The sequence below is a fragment of the Apostichopus japonicus genome, chromosome 12 (genome assembly GCF_037975245.1).
Source record: "Apostichopus japonicus isolate 1M-3 chromosome 12, ASM3797524v1, whole genome shotgun sequence".
In the NCBI taxonomy this organism is placed as follows: domain Eukaryota; kingdom Metazoa; phylum Echinodermata; class Holothuroidea; order Aspidochirotida; family Stichopodidae; genus Apostichopus; species Apostichopus japonicus.
In genome coordinates, this window is record NC_092572.1 from 28,529,302 (window position 1) to 28,541,428 (window position 12,127).

General features: G+C 36.3%; 2 protein-coding genes and 1 long non-coding RNA gene across 16 annotated transcripts in view; 1 reads left to right on the top strand and 2 right to left on the bottom strand.

The window, feature by feature from the left end:
• The window catches only part of LOC139977162 (uncharacterized), a 293,518-nt gene that overhangs the window by 247,833 nt on the left and 33,558 nt on the right, over positions 1 to 12,127 (bottom strand). The window lies entirely within an intron of this gene.
• Positions 1 to 12,127, top strand: part of LOC139977218 (uncharacterized) — a 262,539-nt gene that overhangs the window by 200,142 nt on the left and 50,270 nt on the right. The window lies entirely within an intron of this gene.
• Positions 1 to 12,127, bottom strand: part of LOC139977192 (uncharacterized) — a 30,135-nt gene that overhangs the window by 5,107 nt on the left and 12,901 nt on the right. For both annotated transcript variants that reach the window (XM_071986436.1, XM_071986435.1), the window contains exons 11-14: positions 11,866 to 11,982; positions 2,302 to 2,539; positions 1,568 to 1,777; positions 1,124 to 1,219 (exon numbers count right to left, since the gene is read on the bottom strand). In XM_071986436.1, the coding sequence (XP_071842537.1) occupies positions 2,306 to 2,539; positions 11,866 to 11,982 (351 nt within the window). In that variant the 3' untranslated portion in view covers positions 1,124 to 1,219; positions 1,568 to 1,777; positions 2,302 to 2,305. The remainder of the gene's footprint in view (positions 1 to 1,123; positions 1,220 to 1,567; positions 1,778 to 2,301; positions 2,540 to 11,865; positions 11,983 to 12,127) is intronic.

Genomic DNA, 12,127 nt, shown 5'->3' on the forward strand with positions numbered 1-12,127 from the left:
GTATTGGTTCATGGCTAAAGTGTAAAATGGTTGTGTCACATAAATTAGGTCAAGAACCTCTTATCACATTCGTTTTATAATTGAGAGCACATCAGTGGATATTAATGGGAAATACATGTACACACTGCACATCTCAAATAGAAGATAATTATGGAAATGATGAACTGGATGTAGCATTGTGTAACTTTGCACTTCTTAGTGAATCTCTTAAACTTTAGCTCTACTGATTTAGTTAGCACAGATTTGGGAATAAGAAACAATACCTCAAATGCAGATTAAAACGTGCACAATGCATAACTGGCATAACATATGTATATTACTATTCTGTTGTACGTGCTTTGGTACAGCTGTTATATGTACACTACAACAGTGTAGGATATGCAGAAAAAACATCCCAGCTGATACAGTTAATGATATCATGTAAGCATCTATAAAGAGTAACAAAACATATTACTTAGCAGTTGCGTCAATATAACTTCCTGACTGATAACATTTAACTAATATATATTATGACAATATTGGGACGGTCTTGTAAGTAGCAGTAGAAAACCAAATGATCCTAGTTGTTAACAATGAGACCAGAAATTGATCAAACAGTGAAATAGTCGAAATCATGTTTAACCAATTTCAATATTCCTTTTCAATTTCAATTAGGATACATTTCTCTCATTGTTTTATGTTTTGCTTATAATTGCATAATCAGTGGAACTATGAATAATTAACACAATTCATAGTCTTAACAATGTATTGTTCTCTGTAACCAGTAGCTGAACGGCTGGAAACAACTCAATTTACATGTTGGGATTTATAAGTATAAATAGAAGACTTCTTTAACTTGGAGTTTCAAGATCAAGGTGAGTGCGCTTCTAGGAAAACAGTATCTGTAAAAGAGTTACATATTCAAAGATTTTTTAGTCTCACATATATAACTAGTGACTTAATTACTGCACAATGTTTTCATGAAGTGCAGTAAATAAGTGCTACAGATATTATGACAGCTGTTTACATTTTAAACCAAAGTTACATAACCACATTCATTATATCATGTAAGGATATCACTCACGTAATTTAGTGCAATAAAATAGTTCTAGATATCTGACAAATCTATGAATATATAACGTACCATACAATATGCTGATGACAAGTATTACTGATATCTGTTCACCATCACGGTATCGCTTTTCTTTGGATCTCTGATTCAGGCATACTGCCTGGATAACTATTAAATGATAAATGATATTCTGTTAACATTTGAACCGGTTAGCAGCACTAATAGCGTTGGCTAAGATGGTAGTTGATTATAAATGCAAGTCTATCATTCTAAATTGATGTATGTTATGAGTATTAGTTTTGAAGCTGAAATAGACAAAAATCCAAGAAGGAAAAAGAAACTTTTCTCCAACTATAAACTGATTTCCTTGCTTTAAGACAAATCAGAATTTGTTTATTTCTTGAAAAGTTCATCAAATATAATTTTTCGTTCATATCAATTGAAGTCAGCCACTCTCAGCTCACATATAGCCTGAGATATTAGTTATTACAGTTACAATGTTTAAAATATACTTACTTCTACATATCATATTTACATTCCAGGAGAATATGTCTATGTGTTGTCAAGAACACTACAGTCACTGTTACATTCGTTCCTCCACAATAGGCGGAAACCTGGAGAACCTTCGGACAAACAGAACAGTTTGGCTGGAGATGTATACCTCTGTTAGTTGGCAAAGCACTTGCCTGGATCTAAACAATCATCGATTATCATTTTCGATAGTGGCTACAAAGGAAGAAAAGAGTTAAGTAAAATCAAAGTTGATGGTCAAAATGGTTCTATATGCAAACGGCCAAAAACTTCTTAATACTGATATTTTTTTTTTACAAAATAAGCACCATTAAGAAAGCATTCTGGCACTAAAATTTAAACCAAAAAAGTAAATCCTACAAAGAAATAACAAAGAACATATCCTCACAACAATGAGTGTTATTTTTTGTTGAGGATGCTACTCGGTGTCTTACATAAACATAGGTGGCAGCTATTGACAGCGATGAGATATTGTAGATATTTTACCTTTTTTAAATTCGATTCCATCTGCCCACTGGCATTAATGGGAAAGTTGTGAAAGTGAGATTCTACATTGTACAGTTTATTTGCTGCTTTAACGTCACAGAAGGAAATCAAGTTTACTCTAAAGGGCAAGTTGATATCTGTAGCAGAAAGTAGTTTTATAAATGGAACAGACCTGTATATATTTAATTGCTAACTTACTTATAGGTATTTATATTATTAAATAAAATACTTACCTTGCTAATACAGCTTCTCTCGCAGGTCTCTGCGGCCAGCTGCTTCTAAAGCCTCTCCCAGTACTGTGTATGTGGCTTGACTTCCAGTTCTCTTTTTCCAATACAACAACATTTGATAAACAGTTTCCTTGTGTTCCTGGTTGGTATAATCTCTCTCAAGGTTACAAAGCTCTGGTTCCTTTAGTCCAAGATTTCTACCTACATTTTTCCATTCTTTTGGAATTTCCTTTGAGAGATCCTGTAATATGATCAGAGTTTATGTATATTGAGTGTTACCTAAGTAGAACATGTATACACAAACTAAATCAGTGCTCTATCAGGTCCCCTGTTTAAAGTATTTAATATTTTTTGTTGAAATGATTACTGAGTGAAGTAACATTCACATCGATTGTGTCCCATTTATTGTTTATTTACAAATTATACTATAACTGACACCTGCTCTATATCATATATATATATAGATATAACAGCATGATATAGAATGGCAGAGTTAACATGAGGCTCATAAGTCACTAAACTCCTAGAGTGAAGTCACTCTAAGGAGTATGGGAATTCTCCCTTCCCCTCCCCATTAAGATAATATGGTGACTTGGTTTAGGAAAATCACTGGTAATGACTAGACTCGAAAAAAATCCATGACCACACAGAATGAAGAATGAATCAGCTAGAAAAACATCAATAGTTGTCACTGGCTAGATGTCTCTGAGATGTGTTCAAAAAATATATAACGCAAGTACAAATTGAAACTCCTTTGCATGCGTGCAGACCCAGAATGAGCAAATCAAGAATTTTATGAAACAACAAGAGCCCTAGGGCACTGTGGTTCCTTGCATAGGGGTATATGACAATACACATAATATTATCAAGCAAGATTGGGCTCAAATAGTCAAGTAATTGTGGTCCTACATGTACCCATAAAGTAACCAACACTATAGTCAACACTTTTGTGATCACAAATTGTGATCGGATTTTGATCAAAATGCACTTTTGAGATCTGAACATGCCGTCGAAAATGTAAGAAATATAAGGTCACCTACAAGCGGGTGACCACAGATGACATGACCGTTAAATTTGAAAATGTTCTACCACCCCATTCACAACTTGTCCCAAAATATCAACCGTGTCACACCTTGGCATTGGGATTTAATTGCATTAAATGTCTAAAAATTAACTTTGAACTTGTATACATAACTTCACACACAAAGGTCACCCGAAGATCAACCAATTTACATTTTTGATCGGTGAGACCTAAATTGAGCATCAAAACTGTAAAAATTCAAACATTTTCTCTTTGCCCATTTTCCCCCCAAAATACTCTTTTTTAACATTAATTAATTAATTAATTTTTAACATAAATAACTTCGCAAACGAAGGTCACACGGGGTCAACCTTTTGACATTTATGATCAGAAGGTACCTTTGACATCTGAAAAAAGCATCGAAACTGTAAAAATCCCCAAAACAAGTAAAGGTCACCAGTGGTCAAATTGAGGTCAAAGGTCACCCAGATGTGGGTCAACAATTGCATTACATTTAAGCAATTTCCAACCTTAACGGACAATTCGTTCTCAAGTTATCGCAAACAAACTAGTTTTTTATCATTAATTGACCTTTGATGACCTCGAATCACATGACCGTTGCATTTGAAAATATTCCCCTATACCATTTGCAACTTGTCCCAAAATATCAACTGTGACACACCTTGGCCCTGGGAGTTATTGCACTAAATTTCTAAAGATTAACTATGACCTCATATAACTGAACCCACAAAGGTCCCCTTGGGTCAACTCATTGACATTTTTGATCGATGTGACGTGAATATAGCATCAAACTATAAAAATTCAAACATTTTTTTCTTTGCCCATTTTCCCCCCAAAATACTCTTTCTTAACATTAATTAATTAATTAATTTTTAACATAAATAACTTCGCAAACGAAGGTCACACAGGGTCAACCCTTGACATTTATGATCAGAAGGTACCTTTGACATCTGAAAAAAGCATCGAAACTGTAAAAATCCCCAAAACAAGTAAAGGTCACCAGTGGTCAAATTGAGGTCAAAGGTCACCCAGATGTGGGTCAACAATTGCATTACATTTAAGCAATTTCCAACCTTAACGGACAATTCGTTCTCAAGTTATCGCAAACAAACTAGTTTTTTATCATTAATTGACCTTTGATGACCTCGGATCACATGACCGTTGCGTTTGAAAATATTCCCCTATACCATTTGCAACTTGTCCCAAAATATCAACTGTGACACACCTTGGCCCTGGGAGTTATTGCACTAAATTTCTAAAGATTAACTATGACCTCATATAACTGAACCCACAAAGGTCCCCTTGGGTCAACTCATTGACATTTTTGATCGATGTGACGTGAATATAGCATCAAACTATAAAAATTCAAACATTTTTTTCTTTGCCCATTTTCCCCCCAAAATACTCTTTCTTAACATTAATTAATTAATTAATTTTTAACATAAATAACTTCGCAAACGAAGGTCACACAGGGTCAACCCTTGACATTTATGATCAGAAGGTACCTTTGACATCTGAAAAAAGCATCGAAACTGTAAAAATCCCCAAAACAAGTAAAGGTCACCAGTGGTCAAATTGAGGTCAAAGGTCACCCAGATGTGGGTCAACAATTGCATTACATTTAAGCAATTTCCAACCTTAACGGACAATTCGTTCTCAAGTTATCGCAAACAAACTAGTTTTTTATCATTAATTGACCTTTGATGACCTCGGATCACATGACCGTTGCGTTTGAAAATATTCCCCTATACCATTTGCAACTTGTCCCAAAATATCAACTGTGACACACCTTGGCCCTGGGAGTTATTGCACTAAATTTCTAAAGATTAACTATGACCTCATATAACTGAACCCACAAAGGTCCCCTTGGGTCAACTCATTGACATTTTTGATCGATGTGACGTGAATATAGCATCAAACTATAAAAATTCAAACATTTTTTTCTTTGCCCATTTTCTCCCCCCAAAATACAAGTTTTTTTAACATTTATTGACCTTTGGTGACCTCGGATTACATGACCGTTAAGTTTGAAAATATTCCCCTTTACCATTTGCAACTTGTCCAAAAATATCAACCGTGTCACACCTTGGCACTGGGGGTTATTGCATGAAATGTCTGAAAATTAACTTTGACCTCGTATAACTTTGCACACGAAGGTCACACGGGTGTCAACCCATTGACATTTTTGATCGGAAGGTACCTTTGATATCCAAATCTAGCGTCAAAACCTAACATTTTCTTTTTTGTTCGTTTCCTCCCTAAATAAGCACATTTTTTCTAATGTGACCTTTGACCTTTTGACCTTGGTTACAGATGTAGTTTTATCTCCAGATTACAAAAAACAAAACGACAAGTCTGTACAGCCATCCTAACTCCGACCGAAAAACTTTCACCCCATATAACTTCGCACAAAAAGGTCACACAGGGTCAACCTATTGACATTTATGATCAGAAGGTACCTTTGACATCTGAAAATTGCATCGAAACTGTAAAAATCCCCAAAACACGTAAAGGTCACCAGAGGTCAAATTGAGGTCAAGGGTCACCCAGATGTGGGTCGACAATAAGATTACATTGAGGCAACTCCCAACACTAACGGACATTTCGTTCTCAAGTTATTGCAAAAATACTAGTTTTTTATCATTAATTGACCTTTGGTGACCTCGAATCACATGACCGTTAAGTTTGAAAATGTTCCCCTAACCAGTTCACAACTTGTCCCAAAATATCAACCTTGTCGCACATTGGCACTGGGAGTTATTGCAGTTTTAATATTTTCGGTTTTTGGACCAAAACTGACCTTCGGTGACCTTTTTGGGCACCAAAAACAATAGGGCACACCTTTTCCATATGGCGGATCTATAGTCCAAGTTTGGCCTCAATCCAACATTCCCTTATTGAGATAGAGCGTACCCAAGCACGTGTCACAGACGCACACACACACACACATACACACACACACACACACGCCAACCTGACTGCATAGGTTCCTTTTGCTAAAGCAAGGAACCAAAATTGGTGACAAGTTGTGAGTCACCACCCAAACGAAGTGTGAAGTACACTCAATTTATACGCAATGCATGCTGCATGATTGCAGACGAAATGAGCACTAATAGAGTGTGCACGTATAGATATGCGTGCAGTGCGAAATTTATTTAAAATATTTACAAGTGGTGCACATACCCATCTGGCACACATACAAATGGTAAACAGCATATTCAAAATAAGAACAATAAGACTTGTGTCCCTTACTATGTGTGCTGGAGTATAGGTTTATACATGGAATCACCTGATTGATAGAGCAACTTAGGAAAATGTGTCCTTAAGTCAAGCACCAGAAGATCAGAAAAGTGTTTCAGATAACTTAACCATTGCGAAAGTAAATCACTTCTGAAAGTTGTTGACAGCAGTGTCATCATAAGGAAAGTGGAAACTTTCTCAGCCACTTAAAAGAGCAAAGGTCAAATCCTGTGACAGTTAGTGACATATAGGAAATGCCAGGCGTCAAAGATATGGTGCTTAAAATTAAAATAATGATTTGAGAGTCATTTTGTAAGAAGGTATGAGATCTGTTATATTGCTGCTCTTATTGTCATTTTGGCAATTAAGACTCAATGTTGCCTGTCACCAGGATGTCAGATGTTACGAGTGCTGAATGTTTTGTCTTTCAGAAATATAGAACTGGGGACCTAACTGTACGTTTCAGAACTGGTGACCACTATGGTAAAATTTTCAAGCAGCCCCAAGGGTGAAATGGACATTTCCCAAGCCCATGTAATATATGAAATTTCAGAAGAATGATGCAAATCCCCTTCCTCAACACAGGTTTACAGAAAAGCCATTGAGAAATGTGCAACCTTCCAGAGGAAGGTAAAGCATCTATAAATATTTGCTTTGGCTAAATGCAGGAAGTACACATTATGGGGCAACAATCACCCAACTACAGTTTTCAACTGCAGTTGTTTAAGTATATACTGTGACATGTTTGGTGCTAACCACCTTAAATGACCTTTGAACTCTGAAGAAACAAAAGAGTTCTTGGACTCAATTATTATATTCAAGCATTCCATTTTCAATTTGAGAGCTTACAAAAGGGTTCAGATATTTTGACCTCTGTTTACCTCAAAAGGCCTTTGAACTCAAAACAAAAGTTTTCATCTACTCAATAACATGCATCCATGTGCTACATATGAGAATTCATCCAACCTCTACTTTGCGAGTTGTTTACAAGGCGTTTGGAATTTGACAAAGCGGTGAGAAGAGACGTGCCGGGTCAATCATTTGCATTGTGCATTTCCAACAAATTAAGTCTCCAAAGGAACAAAGGAACCAATGAACATGGTAATATCACTTTTTGAGCACCATAAGCACTTCTTGAGGTAAGGATATCTAATCATACAGCAGAACCCCCCAAAACTCATATTTATGTGATTGCATTGAAGTTCAAGGGCAAAGGAACCAGGTGGCTGGGGGGGCAGCCCTCAGTGAAAAATATGGGGGGCCAAAGTATCATTCTGCCCCCCCCTCGCAAGTCAGAAAACCCCTTTTTCATTTCTCAATAAATGATAACAACATTCGTCATTTTACTCATTTATGCTATTCCCGCTTCCCCTTGATGCTCAGAACATTTTGGCAGAAAAAAATCTCATTTGGAGCACCAAATTGCATCTAAGGCCGGGTGAAAATGCAAAATTATTTACAAAATGGGTGTTGAAGTGTGCTTTATTGCACCAAATTGCATCTGAGGCCACCTGGAAATGCAAAAAATTTCCAGGAGGGACACCCCCTCCCCTTAAACCCCTCCCCCAGGCCGGCCATCAGTCTTCAGCCGCCCCACTCAAAAGTACCTTCCTACGCCACTGTTGAAGTTTGTACACTCACTTCCACGTTACACGCTCAGGGAAACTGAAGCTGGACCCAAGACTAGAATCTATGCACAAGACAATGGATAAACTGTGTCAAGTTGTGCTTAGTACTTAGCAAATTTATCGTATGTACAGTAATCTCCAAAACTTGACTTTTGAACCAACATTGTGCCTGCCGGTTGTATCCTTCTTGTGCAACAGTTGCAAACAACGTGTGTCAGCTGTAAACATTGCATATTGTTGGCAAGAGGCGCACAGTCAGCATTTAATTGGCACATACTAATTTGTTAAAGCTCACTTATAAAACATGACACTGTTCTATAAGGGCTTGGTCGTATGCTCTTGACTGTTTTGGGACTAATTAGGCGCAAAATTTTATCAATTTTTTTTATCAAATTTGCGAATTGCAATCCCTATGGTCCTTTACACACAGTATACATGTTACCTAAATGTACAGTCCAATTTGAACAGTTGAAAATTGAAAAGCTTCAAAACAAATATATATATATATATATATATATATATATATATATATATATATATATATATATATATATATATATATATATATTTATTAATACATATTTATATATATATATATATATATATATATATATATATATATATATATATTATAAATATTTTATATATTATATTATATATATATATATATTTATATATATATATATATATATATGTATTAATAAATATATATATATATATATATATATATATATATATATATATATATATATATATATATATATATATATATATATATATTGATTTGCAATAAAGTCAAATGACCTGTGATAGACTTGACCTGATGAAGTAAATTTACCTGTCACTTTACTTGAATTAAGAAACATTGACTAGTGTATTGATGTGGCCAAGAAAGGATCTAGTTACAACACTGGATCGAGTACATGTTGAACATATTTAGTTATATTTTTCTTGTTTATTGATGTTAGGATGGAGGAAAAGATTCTGCAGCTAGCAGTTCTGAGAAATTAGTTGATGCAGGACTATCTCAGTCACAGAAGAAGACTTGACGGCATGAAAGTCGAACTGTCAAACAACCAATACAAAAAAATGAAATATTCAGGGTAATAATTTACATACACAAGATTCTGCTCTCTTGGCAAACAGTCTTTTTAGAGCATATAAACAAATTAGTGTTTTACAGTTCGTCCATACTGGCCCTTACAGCATACCTACTTTGAGGTTCAAACTCCATGGTATGCTTGTATCTGTTACATCATGATTTATTTCTACTTAACTGCTCGCCATCTACTGTATAACTGATGCTGTTCTATAACTGATTTAATAGTTACAGTTAGTTCCATTTACTAGACCAAATGTTTTCAATAGTGAGTGCAGTTTATAATGAGTTTTAACAGAGCATACCACCAAGCCATCATGAAACCGCGCAGCATGGTTGCATGTCACAGTCCTGTTCTAGCATAGTTATGTGTTCTCATACTCAGCCCTGTTCTAGCAGAGTTATGTGTTCTCATACTCAGTCCTGTTCTAGCATAGTTATGTGTACTCATACTCAGCCCTGTTCTAGCACACTTATGTGTACTCATACTCAGCCATGTTCTATCATAGTCATGTGTACTCATACTCAGCCCTGTTCTAGCACACTTATGTGTACTCATACTCAGCCATGTTCTATCATAGTCATGTATTCTCATACTCAGCCCTGTTCTAGCATAGTTATGTGTACTCATACTCAGTCCTGTTCTACCATAGTTATGTGTAATCATACTCAGCCCTATTCTAGCACACTTATGTATACTCATACTCAGCCATGTTCTATCATAGTCATGTGTACTCATTCTCAGCCCTATTCTAGCATAGTTATGTGTTCTCTTACTCAGCCCTGTTCTAGCATAGTTATGTGTTCTCATACTCAGCCCTGTGCTAGCATAGTTATGTGTACTCATAATCAGCCCTGTTTTAGCACACTTATGTGTACTCTTACTCAGCCCTGTTCTAGCATGTTTATGTGTACTCATACTCAGCCCTGTTCTAGCATAGTTATGCATACTCATACTCAGCCCTGTTCTAGCACACTTATGTGTACTCATACTCAGCCCTGTTCTAGCATAGTTATGCGTACTCATACTCATCCCTGTTCTAGCATAGTTATGTGTTCTCATACTCAGTCCTGTTCTAGCATAGTTATGTGTACTCATACTCAGCCCTGTTCTAGCACACTTATGTGTACTCATACTCAGCCATGTTCTATCATAGTCATGTGTACTCATACTCAGCCCTGTTCTAGCACACTTATGTGTACTCATACTCAGCCATGTTCTATCATAGTCATGTATTCTCATACTCAGCCCTGTTCTAGCATAGTTATGTGTACTCATACTCAGTCCTGTTCTACCATAGTTATGTGTAATCATACTCAGCCCTATTCTAGCACACTTATGTATACTCATACTCAGCCATGTTCTATCATAGTCATGTGTACTCATTCTCAGCCCTATTCTAGCATAGTTATGTGTTCTCTTACTCAGCCCTGTTCTAGCATAGTTATGTGTTCTCATACTCAGCCCTGTGCTAGCATAGTTATGTGTACTCATAATCAGCCCTGTTTTAGCACACTTATGTGTACTCTTACTCAGCCCTGTTCTAGCATGTTTATGTGTACTCATACTCAGCCCTGTTCTAGCATAGTTATGCATACTCATACTCAGCCCTGTTCTAGCACACTTATGTGTACTCATACTCAGCCCTGTTCTAGCATAGTTATGCGTACTCATACTCATCCCTGTTCTAGCATAGTTATGTGTTCTCATACTCAGCCCTGTTCTAGCATAGTGATGTGTTCTCTTACTCAGCCCTGTTCTAGCATAGTTAAGTGTACTCATACTCAGCCCTGTTTTAGCACATTTATGTGTACTCATACTCAGCCCTGTTCTAGCATTGTTATGTGTACTCATACTCAGCCCTAGCTGTTCTAGCATAGTTATGCATACTCATACTCAGCCCTGTTCTAGCATAGTTATGCGTACTCATACTCAGCCCTGTTCTAGCATAGTTATGTGTACTCATACTCAGCCCTAGCTGTTCTAGCATAGTTATGTGTACTCATACTCAGCCCTAGCTGTTCTAGCATAGTTATGTGTTCTCATACTCAGCCCTGTTCTAGCATAGTTATGTGTACTCATACTCAGCCCTGTTCTAGCATAGTTATGTGTACTCATACTCAGCCCTGTTCTAGCATAGTTATGTGTAATCATACTAAGCACTGTTCTAGCATAGTTATGTGTTCTCATACTCAGCCCTGTGCTAGCATAGTTATGTGCTCTCACACTCAGCCCTGTTCTAGCATAGTTATGTGTTCTCATACTCAGCCTTGTTCTAGCATAGTTTTGTCTACCCATACCAGTTCTCTAATAGGCCCCATGTTTAAAGATTGTATGACACAGAATTTAATGTATTGATTACAGAATGACAAATTTCACACCATGTATTCCATATATTGTTTATTTACATCCATTGAAGCTTGACAAAGTTCGTTTATATCAAAAGCTTTTACTGACCCCTTGTGAGTATCTTGTATACTACAACATGATACAAAATGATGGATCTGCCAAGCTTTTCTCAAAAAGGAAAATAAGTTATTAACTGTTAACACTTTACCCACAAAGTGGCATCTTCAACTGGTGAAGATTCCACAACTCTTGTCTGTTGGGAAAGTCTCACATCTCTTGGCTGTAATGCTTGAGAACTCCCTGAGAGAAATGTAGCCAGTACTTTCTGCGATCAGAATTAATAATACAAGTTATACAAAACTTTTGATCCACCTCCACACATCAATAGTCGTTTTTACAAACAATAAACAATGGACATAATAGTATGAGCTAAAGGAAGGGAATGACAAAACATAATATTTATTTGTATA